The following is a 21,216-nucleotide window of genomic DNA, read 5'->3' on the forward strand; positions in this document are numbered from 1 at the left end:
TACCAAGCGATCTCAATCAAGGATCATCCGTCTCCAACTCTTACCGTGCAGTCCTCTCATAGGTACACGATATGCTTCGTGTAACGGTGAAGTATCTTTCTGGTCCTGCAAATCAGCGTTCGACGCGTCTATGAGAGGAGTTTTTCCTTGAATAGCCCACGGTGAATCCACTGTAAATTTTAAGCCACTCGCGGCATGAGGCGCCTCAGATGCACGTTGTATACCGTTTGTCTACCCGGAATAGCTGCAGCCATCGGGAATGTCCCTGGCCAGTGGGACATTTTAGCGGGGTTAGGCTGAAGGTGCAGCGTCGTGTGGGTGCCGAGGCTAACAAGGCGACATGACGTCGATCACTGCGACCGGGGAGCTGGGGTAGTATAAGCCAGCCAGCACCTCACATGCCAACGTTGCGACATCCAAACAGTTAAATGAAGACCAATAATCAAATTCTTTGCCTGTACAACAAGTAGCAGGCTCGTTTATTTTCTCTACGATATCTAGCTGTCAACATCAAAGCATACTAGCCATGCCTGCGGACAAGCTGCTGCCAGCCTTGGGGCACGCCGTTTCCGGGTCCGCAGGCACCGCCATCTCGACCTTCACAACATATCCCCTCGACCTAGTCAACACCCGGCTGAAAGTACAGCGTCAGCTCCGTAAAGATGGCGCCATCTCCTCTTCAGAGCAATATCAGGGCATAGCGGATGCCTTCCACAGGATCTACGAGCGCGAGGGCGGACTCGCGGCGCTTTATGCCGGGCTGGGCTCTGACGTCGCCAAGTCCATCGTTGACTCGTTTCTATTCTTCTTATTCTACAATTGGTTCCGGTCCAGGAGACTAGCCGGCCGGAACTCGAGACACCTCCCTGCCTGGGAGGAGTTGGCCGTTGGCGCTGCTTCAGGAGCATGTGCCAGGGCCTTCACAACGCCGATAAGCAACGTCGTCACGAGGAAACAGACCGCCAGCTTGGTGAATCAGGATGTCGAGGCGAGCAGCCTCTCGGTCGGGGAGATCATCCACACAATCCGCGCCGAGAAGGGCGTTTTAGGCTTGTGGTCTGGATATGCAGCGACGTTGGTACTGACGCTCAATCCAAGCATAACATTCTTCCTGCAGCAGACGCTGGAGAAGAAGCTGCTCTCGAGACAAAAATGGGAAAGCACCGGGTCGGGAATGACTTTTCTGATTGCGGCAATGAGCAAGGTCGTCGCGACGACAGTTACATATCCGTTCCAGATCGCCAAGGCGAGATCGCAAGTCTCGGCTCCATCCGAATCCGGAGAGGAGGCACCGAGCGATGAAAAAGAGACATTAACGATCGACCAAAACACTAAAACCCAGTCACCACCACGCAGTCCGGTGAATGCTATTGCGTCTAGGATCCGCCACATTACCGAAGACAACATCTTCAGTAATGTTCTGAAAATTGGGAGTGCGGAGGGTGTCCCGGCCCTCTATGACGGTATAAGCGGCGAGCTATTAAAGTCATTCTTTAACCACGGAACAACTATGCTCTCGAAGGATATTGTCCACAAATTGATTGTCCAACTATACTTCTTCATCCTGGCGACGTTGAAAAGATATCCGGCAGTATATTCGTCTTTGCTCAGCAAATCGCGCGACCTTTCCGATAAATTGCAGAGCGGCTTGAGGGAAGTCTCGACGAATAGTAGTAAGATAGCGAAGCAGGGTGAAAAATATGTGGAGGATGCATATGACTCTGGCGAGACAGTAGTGCTGAACTTGCTGGACAGTAGTCAGAGAAAAGCCTCCAGGTAGTTTCGTTATGCGTAATAATTTAATTCGAGGCGTTCCAGCGACCAATTTAACGCCTGTGCTCATGGACGTCTGTGACTTAACATGTCGTCGAATCAGCACTGAAATACTACGCCATTCTTCTTGACCTCATTGACACCGCTAGCCGAGAAGCCAGTGCCGTCGCTCTTCAACTCGACTAGGCCAGGTCGAATCTTGTCCTTTTCTTTCTTGTCGCCTTTTTCGGACTTCTTCCTCTCCGTCAGGTCGGCATCGCAAACATAGCACCTCACCATATTTGGATCAGTAGCACTGTCATGTGGGTCAATGCGCCCTGAGGGCTTCATGAATTGGTTGACACAATTCCTGCAGACAACATGCCCACAAGGCTTGGCCAACTGTGCCTTGGATGCATTTGTGAGGCCCTTTTTGCAGGACGGGCATATTTTCTGCACTGCCTTCGTCGTAGAATCCGTTTCCTCGGTAAATTTTATAGATACCAGCGTGTGCAAGGAATAATGGTGTGGCTTGTCCTCTGCCGATGATGGGCAGACTGGCGCTGTCTTAGTCTTCTTCTTCACTTCATGTAATGTATCCTTCTTGTTCGAGGAAGGAGTCACTGACGGCACCCAGAATGATGGCAAGACAGCCTTTGCGTTCTATGAGGCAAATTTAGCATGTGTAAGGTTTGAAAATCCTTCATTGCTCACCTTCTCGTCTTCAATGGCTTTCCGAGCCTTCGCTCGGTCGTCCATCGCGTTCCGTAGAACCTCGTCCTCATCCAGTGAGAATTTTCGTTTCTCTCCCCTCTTGACCAGACTTGTATCTTGCGCTCCTTGTGCTGTTGTTTCGCGCTGGCCAGACGAATTCCCACTCCGGCCACCTGAGCTGTTGAAGCCCGCCTGTATCAGCTCGAATTCTTTGACAGCCCTCTCCTGTGCCTCGGCATCTTGTCGGGCCTGTGACTCCGCGGCCTCGCGCTCCTCCTGCTCTCTTGCCTTCTCCAAACGCTTGATCTCTTGTTTCTGGGCTAGAATGTTGCTCAGCGCGCACTCGCGACAGAAGATATCGCCCATCGAGCACGCGACCGGATCTCGAGCCTGTTCTAGGCACAGGCAGCAGGAGGCGAAGGGCAGGAACGAGTCTCGAGACAGGCGAGCGGACGACGAGCTCCAGGCGCTCTTGGCCATGGCCCTCTCGTGCGAGGTGAACACGGCCCGGGAGGTATTTCTTTTGCCTTAACTGTTAGCTAGGCCAAGATGATGGGCATCTATTGACAGTGTCCAAGGGAAGAGCCAGCATACTGTGAGACATCTTAGCTATTCGGTGATGTTACGAATAGGGTGCTATAATCGAGTAGCAAATGGTGTCCCAGAGCAAAGAAATGTCCTTTTGCGGGACTTCTTGTGCAACGCTGAGAGTAGAATTGAACTTGTTGGTATCGTGGGGGATCTGAAGTGCGGCTAAACATAAAAAAGCGGGATGATGCACGGTCTAGCGAGATACAGCGGGCGACAGGCGGATCCAGCTATGCGGGACACGCTAACTTTTCGCCCGAGGTGTGCGAATGAGGCGCGGTCTGGTTGGTCAGGGCGCCCGAGAAACGGCTCATCATCGAAAAAAAGTTGAGGTCTCAATCCTACGACAGGCGATATTGTCTTTCCCTTATTCCAGACTCTTCACCTTGCATTTGTGGTGTACGATTATGAGTTTCTGAGGCAGCTCGTCCTTGTAGCTGCCTCTCCACGCTCACTTCCACTTCGTTATCCATCTTTGGGCGTCTCATTCTGATGTACTGAGGCGCGGTCGCGCTCTTTGCCGAGGTGTTCAGTGAGGCCACAAGGCGAGGCCCGTAGTGAGAGATGACAACCATAACTAATGCGCCGAAACGGCAACCACATACACTATGGCGCGGCGCATCCAGTTTTGTGATGGGAGTCACAGGTGCACTGTCAAAGGGGTTTCTCTATGGGCTTAATTCGGTAGAAACTGTTGGGATGGAGCGATTCCTGGAGCTATTAGAAGCACGGAAAAATCCCTGGAGTAGGGAAAGGGGCCTCATCACTGGTAAGTCTGCGTTCATACTCTACTTATTCGACACCTTTGCTAAGATGTGAACAGTCAGCAATCACATTTCTGTGTAAGTCGGAGTTCATCTCAAGCATTTAGTCGTCTAGACACTTACACAGCTCTTATAGCCTCGATGACCCCTTAATGTGGGGTGTGCTGCCCCTGAAGAATGACTTTGAGCCCTCCAACCTGCGCTGGGGTCTCGGTGCCCACGACATATGCTTCGCCAACAAGGCGCTCTCCACCTTCTTCAGCGTCGGTCAGGTTTTGCCGACTCATCGGGGCTTTCACTCACCGCTGGGCGGCCTCTTCCAGCCGACCATGACGCAGGCAATCCGGCTGCTGTCCTCGGCGCCGTACACGCCCAAGATCCCAGGGGAGACGGCCGAGGCACCCTCCCTCGCCAACGTGCGCTTTGACGTGCCCGACCCCTTCAGCACCGGGAGCCTGACGTACAGCACGACGGGGCAGGACCTGTTCGTCGCGCCCAGCGCCTACTGGCTCAACCGCCACAGCTGGGTGCACATCTTCCCCGAGGGCGGCGTGCACCAGCACGCGACGCGCAGCATGCGCTACTTCAAGTGGGGCATCGCCCGCCTCATCCTCGAGGCCGAGCCCATGCCCGACGTCGTGCCCATGTTCATCGACGGCACCTGCGACATGATGCCCGAGGACCGGACCTGGCCGCGCTTCGTGCCGCGGGCCGGCAAGCATGTGCGCGTGGCGTTCGGGGAGGCGGTGGACACCGAGAAGGTCTTTGGCGACCTGCGGACCAGGTGGCAGGGCCTCGTTGCGAAGTCGAGGAAGGCGGCGGCCGCTAAGCAGGAGAAAGGAGATGGCTCAGCTCAGGGGAAGGAGGTCATGCTCATCGGCGACTTGCCCGATGACCTAAAGTACAGCAAAGAGGCAGAGGAGATCAGGATAGAAGTCGCGCAACGAGTGAGGAACGAGGTGTTGAAGGTACGAAGAAGCCTAGGGTATCCCGAAGAGGATCCGAGGAACGCGCTGGCACAGACCTGGGCCAGAGACCCCAAAGATAAACCACACAGGAGTCCAGTTGATGGGAGCTTGGAAAATACGGTGTAGATATAAATGTATAACAGAGCATGGTGTCCTCTTATATCGAGGCATCTGTAATGATGATAAACCAGTAACAATAGACTTCGAAACCTCGGACTGTTATCCCGAGATGCGTGTACGTGGGTATTCTGAATTGACATGCAACATAACCAGCCCAATGAATGACCTAAACCTTGATATGATGATGGGCTAGAACCGCTTTATATCTTTGTAACCGCCCATTGATCCCACGCCAAATCCAAAACGCCGTCTTTTTTGAGCCCTCCTGTCCCATTTTTAAGTTGCCAGTTTCCCAAGTAAGTGCACTTCGCAGTGTCATGTCTCAAATGATGGAGTGTGTCAACAGCCCCTCTGCAACCTCCCTTTCTAGTTTATCTTGATGCGCCCGTAAGACCTCGGCCAGGGAGCGAGCATGCAGCATGCCCAGATCTCCCCAAATGGTATCCATGAGATCCAGAGCCCACTGCCAGATCTCTTTGGACACCCCTGGCGCACAGGCAGCTGTCTTCAGATGGAACACGATTGCTGGTACACCCACCGCTCCAGCACTCGGCCCTCCTTGGATCTGAACTTTGATCTGCTGTTCCTCGCTCAACCTCGGGTCTTTGTAATGACAGGGGGAGCTTTGGAGAATTTCCACTGCGAGACGGCCGATGTTGCTGATGAACTTCTCCTGCTGTGTGACGGAGACATACCCCAGACTTGACATCGGATACCGCTCCACAAACTCCAAGATCATTTGCTCGATCAGTATCCTTGCCCACCGGTAATGAGACCATGTCCTCGCAGTCCACATGTCCTCATAAACATGATACTTTCCACGGAAAATAGCCTCGGGTGGGAATCCCTCGACAGACTCGACCGTGACCTGCCATGTGCCGGTCCGCTCGGACTCCCACATTTCCATGTCCCTATCTATTTCCATGAGTTGCTTGATTACGTTGGCCGTGCTGTTGCGGCCATCGCTGAATGCGACCCCTCGAACATATGCCGACAGGTTGACAAATCGCGAAATCAAAAGAACGAGGTCAGATGCAGGCTGCTCGTCCGGGGTGCAGATCTCGTTGCTAGCTCGGCACCAATCGAAGAATGACGGTGGAAGATCCACACCGTTAACAACACATGGTATGAACTGAGAGCTTCTGTCAGAACGTGGCCGTCGGCAAAAAGTTCGGGATAGAAGAGCATACCAATGAGCAACATAACTGCAGCAAGCCCCTGATTCCTCTAGCTGGCGCGGTCCGCACCGGTAGACAACTCCTAATCAAAGCACCAGCACCGATGATATGTGCTCTGGCGCTGTGGGTGGATTCATGATTGCCCTTTACAACCTGAATGGCCGATCAGTTGTTTGTTTATGGCTATACGCTGTGTAACACAAGGGACAAGCAGACTTACCTCGAACAGAGCCAGCATCACCACAGAGCGCAAGGCTACTTCAAGATTTGGCCCGGGGGTTTGGATCAGTTTTCCAGTTTGTTGCAGTGCTTGGACATATTTGTGCCTCGCAACTCTCTTCATTTCCTCGTCGCCGTTTAGGTTGGAAAGGCCCGCCAGGCCAACAGCAGCCATGACATTTTGCACCGAGGGCTGAAAGAACCACACCTTCTCACTCAACTCAGTCGCAGTCTTGGGCTCATTCGGATAACCAAGTATGTAACGATCAACGTAGAACTTGATCCCTTGCTCGGTCAGGGTAGACTCAATGGGGGAGTACAGGGTCAGTGGCTGGACGATTTCATTGTCACGCCGCTGCAGAGGAGTCGCATTGACAGGGCTTTTCCTGTCAGTGGCCGATACGGGAGAAGAGGAAGAGGAGCCATATGACGAAGGGCTGTAGCGCTGCGAGGACGACGAGACGGATGAAAACGTTGGGGCAGAGGGAGCGGTTGGAGACTCGGACGTCTCTGGAATCCCCCAGGAGGCATGAGCCTTCTGCATCACCTTAGTGCTCTCATCCCTAAACATAAGCGAGAGCTGGTCCCGATATCCAGGGCATTTCTTGCTGGCTCGTATGCATTGTGAGCATTCTGGCCGAACTTTGTCACACTAATACAGCTCCAGTCAGTATCGCTAGGAAATTGGGATAAGCAGCCCAATCGAACGTCATTTCGAGAGATCATATTGCAAAGAAGAGGAATACATTTAAGCCTCGTATAAGGCGGAGTTGAACAAAAAAGAAGGAATTGGTAGGCAGAGGTAGGCTCTCAGTGCTGAAGTGATGGACGACGAGCATGCCCAATTGTGGCATGCTGTTCGCCTGCGTAGACAAATGACAAACGCACCTTGATTCGTCTTATTCGACAGCTCTGACAACCCTGGGACGCCTTCCCACAATAAACCATAGCTTCGTACCACTGGACCCAGTGAAACTAATGAGCTGAAGAGAGTAAAAGACGCTTTTCTGGTTTGACAGGACCCTTCTTCTGTGGTCACCACGCTGCTGGGGCCCGTACCGTAGCGGCGGGATGTGGAGGAAGGAGGAGGTCGAAAACGGAAAGCAATTCGTAGGTTGAGCGTCAGAAGGCCTAGAGAATGACGCGCCACATCACTATGGATGGATGGATGGATGGATGGATGGATGGATGGATGGCTGCACGCTGGTCCACTGAAAATAAAAAACCGCCTAGGTATGCAGCCGCTGCCTCCGGGCACTATATCTTCTGGCCGTGCGCACTCCTGGCAGAGGAGGGAGGCTGAGATCTCTACTCTTCTTTCTCGTTCTCGATGCGACTCTCAGCTGGCCGCCACGTGGAGAGAAGGAGACGCAGGATCGAAGACGAAATCGTTGAGACAAGACGCCTGGGCACTCGAGACGAGAGTGGCCGTAGTAGTTCCGCCGGAATTGGAGAGCAGACTAGGCCCCGGCGGAACTGCGTGGGTCCTTACTCTTTAAGAGACAGAGAGAGAGAGAGAGAGAAGCGGAGGTCGGCGTACCGAGAGGGAAATCTTCAATTATGACAGCGTGAGGAGACAGGAGACAGACACCTGAGGAGAGTCTGCGTTTGCAAGCTAACCCTTTCCTACCGACTCTTCATGCTGCTGTTGCTGGTGCTGTTGCTGGTGCCAAGTCCAGTCCTTTCCAGCACCCAATCCCACGATCGTCGTGCTCACCGTATTCGTACCTGTCGATGTGTGAGGCGGGTAATTATCGACTGAGTGAGTGCTGCTGCTGCTTGCTTGAGAGGAGCATCTCCAGAACATCTAATCTGTCTATCTTGCTACGAAAATGGGTGACGCGCCGACTTGAGGAAGCTTAAATCCGAGTTCCCGCTACCTATTACCAGTCACTCGCCTCTAGTCGCCAGCCAGCAGTGGGGATCCCAGACTTTCTCCTCAATGTCCCAGCTCAGTCAGTCACTAATCACGTCCGTCAATCATTTCCCTGCAGTCAGTCACTCACTCTGTCAAGTGTGAAACGGAACGAGCCGAGTTCTGAAGAGTCCAGGGCTACGCAGCATCTTGCATTTGTCAGATTTCCCAAATGCCATAGGGCTCGGCACAGCGGCAGCATTGTCTATCAACACCACTTCAGGGCCTTAGCTGCCTCGATTGGGAAACCCCTCGTCCTTGCATCAATAGGGCCATGTAGGCGTACGACCCGGGAGGCTGTAGAGTCGCGATCCGCCAGCATGATCAACCAAGCACAGCGCCGATCCCGCAGACGCTCGTCTCTGGTGGCTTGCGGTACTGTAGATGCTTGTACGCCCCGAGATAAACATGCTTTATGTTTTGCATGACCTCTATCTGTCTCTGTTTCTCTCTCGCGAGTCCGGGGAGAGCCAAAAATGCCACCAAGGGCAACTCTTTTCTCGAAGTGTCAAATCCCCCAACTTGATAACTTCATTGTTGCATTAGTCGGTGCTGTCCCGTCAGGGTCCTGTCTCCCCCGCAGGAGGCGGTCACCAATAGCATTCCTCTCTAGCACGCCGCCGCAAGCCGGCAAAGACCTGTAAGGCAGGTCATAAATGAGCATTCGTCACTCTCGGCCGATAACACGGCTCAGCGCCCAAACTCCTCGACCGCTACTTCAAGGCGTTGACCAGGGAGCCGTAGATAGGCTAACAGCCGCCACGGTACTCGAGCATAAGCCTCTCCCGTCATCAAAAGGAAACAAGATGTCAATTGAGCTCGCCGACCTGTCTTAAGTTGCCAGTGCTGTGGTATGTCGAGCCGATGTTGCAGCCTCAATTCGTGGATGAAGGAGCAGCCTCACTCGCTGATCTCCCGCGCTGTGTAAGTTGATCGCCGGCCTTGGGGGATACCAGGTAAGCAAGGGTCGGTATCGATTGCAACACAACAATGGCACGTACGCACGATGGTTTAAACGGTTAGATAGTTTCTTTCTCCGGACAGGGTCACTCCAGCGCTTCGAGTAAAGCCTGCTACAGTATGGAATAGCATGCCGGCACACATACCACCTGCCAAAGCATTCACTTCTCTCCACATCTAATCATTGACATTTACCAACATCATTTGATACAGGTCGCGAAGTGGATATAATTAGGTAGAAACAGATGATGAGAATCGGTTAAAGAAATTTCTATGCACGTTCGTGGATATCTTATCGAATGCTCCGTCCTCCGTCTAGAGCTCTAGGTTACCTCCCGTAGTAGCAAGTGTATAGTTGCCAGACAAGACGCCTTCCAACAAATAAGAAATCCGTTCTAAGCAAATAGGCCAAGCCAGCATATTGGCTGGTATTCCCAAGGGTATCCTCTTTAACACAGACAATGTCCGCCCCTGGATCTGTAGCACTTCGTGGGCTCAAATCAGAGCTTCGAATGCTAGCAAACATCTCTTATCGATGGCAATTTTGGTTCGACGTTGGTCAAGAGCCTTCTCAGTGCCAACTGCACCTTGTTTAATACAGGCTTCTACACCTCGTTTGAGCGCGTACCCATGGCGTATGCATCGGAAGAGCTGTCAGCGGAAGCCAGCTCTCGTCCCTCCTTCGGCTGGCGCCAGCCCATGTGGACGAAGCGTCCAGGGGGGCAGATGAGATAGATGATGACAACGAACAGGATCGGGACGGCATCGAAGACGTAGACGCTGAAAAAAATCCAGATTAGCACCGGTCTAAAACGGCCACAAGCGGCACCAGATACTTACTACCACTCATGCTTCTGGGTAGTTCCCGTCTTGCCCTCGGCAAAGTCAATCTCACGGTAGACGGATCGGACCTAGGCAGGTGAGTTAGCATTGCAGTAGCTTTCATAGCAGATCGCGAATTCCAGCATACCATGATCAAAAGGCAAGAGATGTTGACAACGTAGAGCATGCGCCGCCAATTGGGGTTGAACTTCTTCGTGCTACCAGGCATGGTCACGAATTTGCTGCCCTCCGCAGTCTGGACCTTCTGCTCGAGGATCTTCCTGAACTGCCTCGAGGTGAAATGGAATCGGGCGGCAATGATGGAGAACAGTCCGAAGGCGATAATCTGAAGAGTGACACCGACCATGGCAATGTCTCTGCCCCTGTGCAGCTTGTCCTTGGCGTTCTTGTCAGTTGGCGACGTTCCGGAGATCATGACGGCACCGATGAGCTGGAGCAGGAGCGCAACGACGTCGAAGCCGACAAAGATGGGAGTGATCCATCGAGCGGGCACCCAGAGGAACTTTGTGGTTCGGTGCTGCGATGGGACGACGAGGAATACGATTCTTCCGAACACGACATAGATGACACCGGCCATCAGAACAGGTGCCAAAACGACAAGACAGAATTGCGCGACGTAGAGGCTCTGGTTGGTAGGGTCGCCGGCGGACTTGACTCTTGCTCCGTAACCACTTGCCTCCACTGTTGTCTGTCAGGTCTTTATCCCTTGCAAGCGCTTTTACAATTCATGGCATGAAAATACATACTGGCAATGGCTGCCACCATAACGAACCATATCCATGATTTGTGCCTGATTGATAGGAAGATCGTGGCAAGACAGCCGACCGCGAAGAGACCAGCAACGGCTCCTGCGGCGGCCGTTGACGGCTCGTATAAGTAGTATGTTTTAATCTCCATACTCATCTTGACAGCTAGATTGAGAAATTTCCAAGTGAAGAAAATAAACAAATGGTGTGTGTTTCCAGAAGGGAAACCACAACCAGATATAATAAGAATGGGTTGGGTGTATTGGAAAGGGGTTAGAGATCAGATCAGATCAGACCCTAGTTGAACAGGAGATAAACAAAGGAGATAGGTATATATGTATGTAAAGATGGGCACGCCGACCAGTACGAACGACAGCCGACTAGACTGTGTCTCAAAATCGGCGGTCGCATCTTTTATCTACGGTGATCGAGGCCGGCGGCGTCATTGGGGAACCTTAAACGCCAGTGGGAATGCAGCCCAAATGGGACATCATCTCGTCTTTCGTACATCTGCACGAACACGGAATGGTGTACGGTGAGGACGGAGCCCCAGGTCGGCAGAGACCGACATTGCGCTGGTGGTGGCATATTACGCCAAGTCAACGAATGCCGGGGCGTCGTCCCCTAACACACTGCGCAGTCCTCGCATATACTCGCATGCCCTGCAGTGCGCCGGCCTGTTAAGCCTGAAGCAGGCCGACAAATAACCAGATCTTGCGCGGCCAGATTGGGCTGCGCCTCTCAGAGGTTACCGACTCATGGTGTGGCACAGGGCTGGATGCGCGAGTCGTGGGCTTTGGTTGAGGCTCCTTTAAACTTTGAACCACGGAAGTCGGTCGGTCGGGGGTGGTTCTCGCCGTCCAACCTCGTACGCTAAGCTGGATTCGGCCACCATGTCGCGGGCTGCCCCAGGAACCTGTCAAACGAGAGACAGACATGGCTGCATCCGTCACCCCAGAGGAACCTCAGGGGTCCTTCGGCCTCGAATGCCAGTGAGGCGGAGTACAAATGAAGACCAACGCCCTCAAGCTCTGGCTTACTTGATCCATCGGCGTTCTGGCCGGCTCTAGCCACCAATCTTCACCCCCAGCAACACATACCGGTGCTTCACGAGTAAGCAGTCGTCGGATTGTCGAAGAGGTTGTCGACACCGCCCGGGCCTGACATGCAAGTCGCGGAGCGGAGGATAGAACGCTTGTTTGTGACCACGGTTCATTGGGCATCCGTGTGAAAATAAGCCCCGGCTGACGTTCGAACCTCGGCTCGGCCCCGGCCTCCGACTTGTAAATGCTGGATATCCATATTACGGCTTCATGAGATGGTAGCTTGTACAACGGCAATGGCAGCCGTTACGCGGTAGTCAAGAGAACTGCTGTCCTGGTGCGGATATAGGTCGTAGTGGGCGGCGAAGAAAGTATTATCAGCGTACTTACAGCCTACACACTTCCGCCGCTGGCGGTCATAACCTTCAGGTTGTCAATAGTGAACACGGTACCCATTCGCGGCCTCGAAAGCTCGTTCATCCCCATCCCTTCAGCGGCCAACAAAAAATGACGGGGGTTTTTTTTTTGGTTGTGACTTCTAATGGGCTAGGATTATTAAATCGACAGAGGACGAGAGGGGAGAGCCTTTTTTGCAGCAAACACTCATATCAAGCTGGACAATGGTCTAGTATGTCTGCCAACAATCTAAGCAGCAGTAGTTTTTTGAAGTCCATGCGTTGTCCCCTCCATCGCAGTCCACAGTAGCTGCGATACTTCTCGAATTCTATTCCAATAATTACTTTCATCATTGGACAGGGCTATTCTATCCTGTCAAGACAAACATATGGCCATAGTTACCCAAAGGCTGTCGTCACTCGCTACATAAATCATCACAAAAAAAAGTGTCATCTATCCCTTGGTCACGTTTACTCGGATAGCTCCTCGATGCTTGCAGTCGAACTCAATATAAATTCGCCATTCATCTGCTCCACGACTTCATGTCGCCCTCGTACTCAGATAACACCATCCAGTTTCAGTTTCACTCCAATCGTCCAACATTCTCCGCCTAAAGTGGTATAGTAACTACTGTTCTTCTAGATTCTGCCCCCGGACTACGGCTCGCTCCCCTGACTCTAACCTATCCTTCCCGAAAAGTTGCAGGTATAGCTAAAATTATCCTGTAGCAATGGTCACTTGCCTCAAGATACGATCATTTTGCCTACTATTCAATACGAGTAATGAACACAGTTAGAGGATGTTGATACCTCTACTGGATACTGGACTAGTTGAAAGGTCTCTGCAGATTTTTTTCTTTTTTGGGCCATAATGCTATCCACCAAGTTTGATCAGCACATCTGGGAGATGATCTCATGGCTGTTAAAAATGTCCTTGAATGTTCAAGAGCACTTGCACCTACATATGAGGATCATTGGTGTTCATTGTTGCACTACGTAGTTTGCTTCAGAACCAAAACATTTGAAGCTTCTTGCCCAGACACTTCAAACAGGTTGCGAATACCATGCTATGGCATGGTGAGTAAGTAACGTTGGAAAGCCACATATCTCAAGCATTACATGCTTTTATGAATGCCCGAATTTTGGCCTTGCGTCACAAAATATATACGGAATATCTATCAAGAACAAGGCTATTATGTTGCAGCCAACCCAACTGTGAGACATCCCTGCTAGCCCAAGCAGTGATCTTATAATTGATGAATCAGAGAAGCTGCAGCAGTACCTCGTGCTCAAGAATACTTCATCTGATATAATGATTGACAAAGTTCTAGTGAACTTCTTCTTCTTCCTTATGCGATTGAAATCGTTTTTGATGAATGAAGCGCTGTAGAGGCAGTAGTTTGCTGTATTGTTACGAGAAATGTACTCTCTTCGGTAATTTTACGTGGTGAAATACATCATAACTATCAGCAGCGCAAGCATCGGTTTGTTGCCGAGTCTCCTAGCTTAGCTTGGCTGGGCTTCTGCACTTCCGACGAAAAACTCCACTCAACGCCAGAGCAATAATTGATTGTGAAATTCTATGACACTTTTTTCCCAGTTGCCGACACCATCGCCATCTCCTCATCTCCGCATAAGAGTTTTGCAACAGACGCCTCCACTTCATCAAACAGGACCATCATTACTGTTTGTTCTCCATCGATCTAATCATTTACCTCTCTCCATCCAACCCAATCCCCAGTCCATTTGTCGCGTTCTGTTGCGCCTCTTCCCTCAGCCGCGAACTCTTGCCGGAAGGTCACGCCTCCTCCACTTCCGTCCATAAATAGGTATAGTTACCCTTTGTCTCCATTGTGTCTCCTCGACAGTTCTAGAAGCTAAATAGTGTGTTTTTTCTATCAATTTAGATACTCTCTCACTCCTTATAATACGTCGTGTCCCGATCTACTGCCATCCGCGCCCGACCTAGCCCGAATCTCGATCCTCCCGTTACGATCGCCTCAACCACCACCACCATCATGGCAACTAACGGAAACACGAATCACCAGGGTCCCTCTGACCAGTACACAGCTTCATCCGCAGCGATAGAGACCTCTGGTGGTTCTAACCCGAACAGCAACCTGTCTAAGGATGAGGTTGGGTGGTACTTCGTCGAGCAATATTATACCACGCTAAGCAAGTCTCCGGAGAAGCTCCACGTGGGTCACGCAATGCACCAAAGAGAGGCTATGCGAAACTGATAGATGATACAGCTTTTCTACGGCAAGCGATCCCAGTTCGTCTACGGACTTGAAGCCGAAGTTGCCAACGTTTCCGTGGGCCGTCAGGTACGCTTTGGAGCTTGGCTAAGATAATTTGATCAATATACTAACATGTTATCTCATCAGGCCATTCAAGACCGCATCAAGCAGCTTGACTTCCAAGACTGCAAAGTCCGTATCTCCAACGTTGACTCCCAGGCCTCATTCGACAATATTGTCATCCAAGTGATCGGAGAGACGTCCAACAAGTCAGGGGAGCCAAAGAAGTTTGTCCAGACCTTTGTCCTTGCTCAACAACCTTCTGGTTACTTCGTCCTTAACGACATCCTGAGATACGTCAATGAGGAGAACGACGAGGAGCCGATCGACCCCGTTGCCCAGGATGCCCCAGTAGCTGAGAGCGAGATCGCCGAGAAAGCCCCAGTTTCCATCGAGGCCGAGGCTCCGAAGATCGAGGAAACAGAACAGGAGAAGCCTCTGGACCCTACTGTCGTTGACAAGAAGCTTGAGGAGGTTACCAAGGAAGCTCCCCCAAGCTTCACTGCCGAGACTCCTGCGGAGCCTGCTGCCGCAGCTGAGGAACCTTCCAGCAAGCCGGCGGCCGTTGACCCAGAGAAGGCTGTGCAGGAGGTGGCCGAGGAAGACACTAAGAAACCAGAGACTCCCAAGGACCCCAGCCCTACCCCTGTTGTCACCCGCCCTCCCGCGCCCGCTGCTACCGAGCCAGAGAAGCCGAAGGAGCCTGCCAAACCGATGACATGGGCGAGCCGGGCAGCCGCTGCGGCCGGAACCCCTCGTGCTATTGTCCCTCTCCCCAAGACCGCTACTCCTCCAGCCCAGCCGAAGCCAGCAACTCCCACAGCAGCTACACCTCAGACCAGCGCACCTGCTCAGCCTACAGAGTCAACACCTCCGTCCTCCAAGGAATCCGCTGGTGAGTGGCAGACTGCTGGTGCGGACTCCAAGCGACAGAACAGGCCTCAGTCCATCTCTGCACCGCCGCCGGAGAAGGAGGGCACAATGGGATATGTCAAATATGTCACGGAGAAGGTGAAGGCAGATGACCTCAAGGCTGCTTTGGCTAGCTACGGTGAACTCATCTATTTCGATATCAATCGCAGCAAGGTATGCGTCCCCTTCATGATCTCGCGCAAAATGCATAACTGACAGACATTCCGCAGAACTGCGCTTTCGTCGAGTTTGCCACGACTGCAGGTTATCAAGCTGCCGCCGCGGCTAGCCCGCACGTTGTGAATGGAGAAAACATCGTCGTCGAGCCCCGACGGCCAAAGGCGAGCGCATATGGCGGAGCTAACTACAATTCCGGAAGGGGCAGCATCTCTGGTGGACGTGGACGTGGTGGCTTTGAGGGTGGACGATCCGGCAGCCAAGGGGGCGGCCGGGGTGGCTTCACGGGCCAAAACCGTGGTCGGGGAGGCGGTGCACGTGGCCGTGGCACCTCTCAGGCGGCAAACGCCTAAGCAGGATTCCCGCCTCCGGGTCGGCAACAAATCATGGTGTGCTGGCCGGCATTCCACAGGTGGTCACATTGCCCCCTTTGGACAAACGGACGAAGGTAGAGAACCGAAAGAGGTGACTGACGACACTCGCTCATCCCATCATCCCTCCCGTGTGTTGCGTGTGTATGTGTGAGTGCAGCATACAGGCTTTGAAAAAGTTAAAGAGGATCTGGTTTTGGGGAGTTTTTCTTGGACGGATGGGTCTGATGATCTTGCTGAATCGGCGCACCGCATATATGTTGTTGCATGCCAAAAAAAGTACCAGTGATGAGAATTGCTTAAATGGGGAGAGGGGCTTGTACAGTTTCTGTATGATGCTGAGCAGTGTTGAGGAAGGACAGAAGGCCTATTGCATGAGTGGTAGTTGAGGTGTTTCATCCAAAAGGGGGGAGGAAAACACATGAGGGCTTAATTGTCATCTGTATAATACGGAGAGGATCTGGACATAGTACACCCTACCTGAACATCGGGAAGAGTAAGCTAAATATCAATCAGCGATGCAGAGTTGGTGAAAGACTGGATTCCGAAGACCAACACCGTGTTGTGCTGTACCCCAAAAGCTGAATAGAAGCACCTCCATGTGTGTAAACAACGGCTCTATTCCGCCTTCATCCGGGTAAGGTGACTTTACACCGTCTCCAACCCGAGCGCAGCGTCTTACAACACACCCCTTCTCAACTCAGTCTGCACTAATACTGGTTCCATACTACAATACCTGACCTGGACGGGAGCGGTTCCGACAGGAAGTGGTGGAGGTGCCTACTAGACTCAGCCAAGAACGCCATACAGGAAGTTCAGCAGGGTAATTAATATAGAAATGTGGACAAGATCGTGCACTTTTGTCGTTGAGGGATCCCATCAGCTTGGCGCAGTTCCTGCAGGCCGAGACTCTTGACAAGATTGATTCTCCTTCCCGAGACCACCAAGACACAAACGCCAGATCTGGGGGCGGCCCCAGGGTCTGTCTGATCAAACAAGCACGAAGCTTGATTCTCACGCCAAGTTGCCCAGCGGACCGAACAATGGCAAGCCACCTCCTGCCGCTTTGCCTCGGCGCCAAGCGTGATGCGGGAACACGCAGGCCAAGCAGTAGACAGCGCCATGGAAGTGAGATGGAAGACGGAGATTCATGCTGGGTCTCTGGCATCTATGTCCAGATTGGATTGGATCGCGATTTGTGATTGATTGCGCCGCCGATCAGCACGCACGCCATCAAGGTAGCAACATACTGCATATCATGGTGCAATAGCAAGCTTGCTTCATAGCTAAGAGTACAACAATAACAACAGCAATATGAATACGGTCGGGTAATTACTTCTGTACTTGCAGCGGGCGACATGCAGATGGCAAGTAGCGTGGTCTGCGTAGAGAACGTGCGGCGGCCGTGTGCAGTGAGTGTGTGCGAGGCAACCCAATATTGTCTTTTGCTCCTTCCCTTTAGGTCAGGCTGGTCCGAGGCCATCCAGGGAAGCCATTCGCTGAGGCGGAAGCTGCTTCCCACCCAGCAGCCCACTCCTGCCACTCGAGCCACTGTAGTGCCAGTTGCCAGAGCCAACCCCACAGCATCGTCAAACTCCTAGAGTCCATGGATTGCTTGTTGGAGGCCCAGACACGCCGATTCGATTCGAACAGGACAAACAGCCCGGCGGCGAGGCCACTCGGTTCAGGATGTTGCACCCGACAAGTCCGGCAGTGCAATGCTGCCAGTTGGTGAGGAGAGCCGGTGTCTTGCATCGACTGATTGACTGATTGCTTGACGGCTCTACATACCTATCAAGGTGTACCTTCGGAGGAGTGATCCATCGCCGATTCCCCTCTCATTGCTTCTTCTAAGCCATCCAGCTGATGTGTCCCTCCCCTAGAAGAGCTTTGGAAGCTTTCGACACTGCAGCCTCCACGTTGTTTGCTCTTCACGTGGCACAACAGGGGATGTTTCATGGCAGATGCATCGAAATCTCGCCTCGTTATAGGCTACTTTACGTGTGGCCGTTGGGTCTTAGGCGAACCAAAAGCACGCCGCCCGTAACAAGCTCAGGGCAAAGCACGCAGCTCGCAAGCAGGGCTCTAATTCTAGATGGATTCTTCAAACATAATAAGCACAACACCACTCGCCGAGAGGCTGCGACGGCCGAGGGCAGTCGTGGGTGTTGGACCACTCCCAGCGCCGTCTGCCCCTCCACAGGACACACAGCGCACGCCCTTCCGCAGGAATCAGTGCGTCTAGTGCGTCCACTATGGCTGTCGGATGTATGCCACCATCTGCAGTTGACCCGGCGCCATTTTCCAATCGTTTCCGCCCTCATCCACCTACCCGGAATGGCCTAGGCTGGAGTGCGTGATAGGCCATACCGCGCAAGCGTCTGGCCGGGGCACGAACATCTACGCGAGCTGTGCTAGGCTGCAAGAGGGGGGTGGCATCGCATAACCTAGGTTTGCCTGTCCAGATCCAAATTTTCCAATCGATATGGCCGCCGGCCGGCTATCTATCGCTAGGCCTCTCTTTGTGCCTGCTTGTTGGCCTGCTGGCTCGCTCGTTTGTTGTGTCTGGGCCATTAGGGTATCTTTTTATTAGTGAAGGTTTTATGGTGATCGGCCTCCTCGTTCGGCGTATAGTTCGCGACTTTGATGCTGCTATTCAGCCGTCCCGTTGTATCCGGAATCGTCTTCCCCCATCTGAACAAGGTGCCCCCGCTCACCCCCGTCCAATACCCCCGTCGGCCAACCCAAGCTTTAGGGTACGGGGCTGGCTCAAGCATTTGCTACCAAAAAGCCTCAACGACAGTGCGCTGTGGTGCGCTTGATCTGGCCAACAATATATTACCTGAAACGTCTTATTAGTCCCCAGCAGTACGTAAGACCTCTCGTGCTCATTCGCGGGCAGCTTCCTCTTTGCGCGCAGCGTGCCAGCGGTAGCCTTCGCCTTTACACAGCGCCCAGCATCCTCGCTACTCACATCTGCCCATGTAACATGTTGGTGTAGGTTGGTTGGTGGCCGGACTAGAGCGCCTCATCCAGGAACTGCATCCTTCTTTCATCTCTCCCGTGCGACCTTCTTCTCTTTTCCCAAACATAAGCTTTGATCTTCCCTCATCCAAGACTTTTGCCTTCTCCGCACTTTCTCCACCCCCGTTACGCCGGGAAGATATTCATGTACATGCATTGGACACGTCGTGGTCTGTTGTCTCAGTCTAGCTGACGTTGTCTGGTCCGTGTGCGAGCGAACTACTGCACTGGACTTGGACTGGAACTGGGCCCCGTCGAGAAGCTCGAGCCGTCTTAATCTAAAGTGCAGAAGGTCCGAGGAACCGGCAATACAGCGAGTGATCATGTAACGGCTGGCGCAACGGGAAGGAGGAAGAATACCACCCTAAGCCGACTCCACGCACTTTATCCTCTGGCTCTTGTCCCCTCTCTGGGCACCTCATATATTGCCCGCCCGCCCACTTCACCCCCATGGATCCTAATGGCCGCGTTTCACATGAAACGGCAGCCGAGTCGCCGCCACTCCGGCGGCGTCTGTCGATGGAAGAGGACTATTTCTACCAAGAAGTTATGACCCTTCGGCGGCCCTCGCAGCCGCCCCCCTACGAAAGTGCCGTCAGGAAGTCACTGTCTGCGGTAGCCAAGGGCAAGGCTGTTGCCCTGGAGGAAATCGGTGAGGATGAGGTTCTGCCGCCCTACTCATGTGATATTCATGTGGAGGGCGCGTTTCAGATGAAGATGGAGATTGAGGATGCCACCAAGCGAGCAGAGTACCGGAACTGGAACACCGTCTTCGTTGTCCTGCATGGGACGGCGCTCAACATTCACAAATGCAAGAAAGACTGGGGATGGGGGAAGTCGAGGAGTCTGCATGGACCAAACGTCTCGCCTGACAACCCGCCATGGCTCAAGAAGACTGAATTAGAGAAGAGCTACAGCCTGCTGCATGCTGACGTGGGGATTGCAGCTGACTATCACAAGTGCGTGCTTCTGGATATCTCTGATGCCATCTTCCAACGCTAAAGAAACTGACACATTTGTGAAGGCGACGCTATGTCATCCGAGTAAGGGCGGAAACAGATCAATTCCTGCTTTCATGCGTCGAACTGGCTAGTTTTGTCAAATGGCTGGAGGCTCTGTTCGCGGCAATCGATGTCGCAGTACCAATCGACGATCGAGACTTCCCTCGCGACCAGAGTATCCCTCGGATTCAAAGATTACGTTGGTTTCGTGGCCAGGATTCGGCTCCTGTCAACACCGAGTCTTTCCCACGCTTAACTAATCAACTGAGCGAGCAGCAAAGCAACGTGCCTCCAGCTGCTGCTGTAAAGAATCAGCCAGAGAATCAACCAGGATCAAACGCGCCGCCATTGGCCACCCCGGCGCCGATTGTGATGCCGCCTGACCCTGAGCCCGAAGCTGGACCGTCTAATCAAGTAGCCTCGAGAAGAGCAGACCCAATCGGACGATTATCAACGACATCGTATCCTAACGAAGCCATTGACGCCGAGACAGGAAAGTGGACACCCCGGCATCGGTGGACCGAAAGACATGACATGGTCTACGCCAAGCTCTGCTACTCGATCCTGCTATTCAAGAGTCCAAGAAAATCCAACTACATCATTATGAAGGGCAAACAGTGGTTCGTAGACTGGACCACAGGCACCATGCGGCGTGTCTTCCCCCCTGGCTACGAGGACCCGGATTACTTTTTCGGACCTTGGCAGATCATTCATACAGAGAACTCGCGGATATAACTCTTCCGGCCTCCCCCAAATCCCTCATCCTTCAGCATTATGTGGTTCTCGAAAATTATATTGCATTGGCATTCTTTCTTTTGTTTGCTCATTGGAGTGGCGTTGCTAGGGCATGGTTGCGTGTGCGCATTTGCATTTACAACGTGTGACGAACGGAATGCATGGAAAGCAAATGATACTCCGCATTCGTCGGAAAGGGCGGGAGAAGAGAAAGCATCTTCATTTTATACCGGGCTCAGGCCTCTTGGAGCGGAGCGAGTCGTCTATGATCTATGATGACTGTCATGTTATTTGTGTATATACCATTGAATAAATAAATAGGTATCCTCGTCGACGATTTCGTCGTCGGGGCCAACGCCTGTTGCGCCTTGTATCAGAAACGATGCAAATCACCCTACCCAACCGTGGCCTACCTAGCCATGTCGTGTCCGTATCGTCGTAGCCTTTTCCCATCATAACATATCACAGCTACTATTGCCCTCGGGTATCCT

General features: G+C 52.7%; 6 protein-coding genes across 6 annotated transcripts; 3 read left to right on the top strand and 3 right to left on the bottom strand.

Moving 5' to 3' along the window:
• Positions 1-1,872: 1,872 nt before the first annotated feature.
• UCRPA7_17 (putative ring finger domain-containing protein) lies at positions 1,873-2,832 on the bottom strand (the record flags this gene model as incomplete). The annotated part of the gene is made up of 3 exons (XM_007912615.1): positions 1,873-2,090; positions 2,142-2,415; positions 2,467-2,832. 3 exons carry the CDS (start codon positions 2,830-2,832, stop codon positions 1,873-1,875), a joined length of 858 nt encoding a protein of 285 aa, XP_007910806.1.
• A 921-nt stretch (positions 2,833-3,753) lies between these two features.
• Positions 3,754-4,980, top strand: UCRPA7_18 (putative tafazzin protein; the record flags this gene model as incomplete). Its single annotated transcript, XM_007912616.1, has 4 exons — positions 3,754-3,823; positions 3,878-3,896; positions 3,955-4,786; positions 4,930-4,980. 4 exons carry the CDS (start codon positions 3,754-3,756, stop codon positions 4,978-4,980), a joined length of 972 nt encoding a protein of 323 aa, XP_007910807.1.
• A 248-nt stretch (positions 4,981-5,228) lies between these two features.
• Positions 5,229-5,831, bottom strand: UCRPA7_19 (putative c6 zinc finger domain-containing protein; the record flags this gene model as incomplete). Its single annotated transcript, XM_007912617.1, has 1 exon — positions 5,229-5,831. One exon carries the CDS (start codon positions 5,829-5,831, stop codon positions 5,229-5,231), a length of 603 nt encoding a protein of 200 aa, XP_007910808.1.
• Positions 5,832-9,783: 3,952 nt separating this feature from the next.
• UCRPA7_20 (putative rta1 domain protein) lies at positions 9,784-10,924 on the bottom strand (the record flags this gene model as incomplete). Its single annotated transcript, XM_007912618.1, has 4 exons — positions 9,784-9,958; positions 10,019-10,089; positions 10,149-10,702; positions 10,768-10,924. The coding sequence occupies 4 exons, from the start codon at positions 10,922-10,924 to the stop codon at positions 9,784-9,786; spliced, it is 957 nt and encodes a 318-aa protein (XP_007910809.1).
• A 3,299-nt stretch (positions 10,925-14,223) lies between these two features.
• On the top strand, positions 14,224-15,947 carry UCRPA7_21 (putative ntf2 and rrm domain-containing protein; the record flags this gene model as incomplete). The annotated part of the gene is made up of 4 exons (XM_007912619.1): positions 14,224-14,403; positions 14,458-14,532; positions 14,593-15,591; positions 15,648-15,947. The coding sequence occupies 4 exons, from the start codon at positions 14,224-14,226 to the stop codon at positions 15,945-15,947; spliced, it is 1,554 nt and encodes a 517-aa protein (XP_007910810.1).
• Positions 15,948-19,538: 3,591 nt separating this feature from the next.
• On the top strand, positions 19,539-19,991 carry UCRPA7_22 (putative ph domain-containing protein; the record flags this gene model as incomplete). The annotated part of the gene is made up of 1 exon (XM_007912620.1): positions 19,539-19,991. The coding sequence occupies one exon, from the start codon at positions 19,539-19,541 to the stop codon at positions 19,989-19,991; it is 453 nt and encodes a 150-aa protein (XP_007910811.1).
• Between the last annotated feature and the right edge of the window lie 1,225 nt (positions 19,992-21,216).

The sequence above is a fragment of the Phaeoacremonium minimum genome (genome assembly GCF_000392275.1).
Source record: "Phaeoacremonium minimum UCRPA7 unplaced genomic scaffold PA7_03_scaffold_3, whole genome shotgun sequence".
Lineage (NCBI taxonomy): Eukaryota > Fungi > Ascomycota > Sordariomycetes > Togniniales > Togniniaceae > Phaeoacremonium > Phaeoacremonium minimum.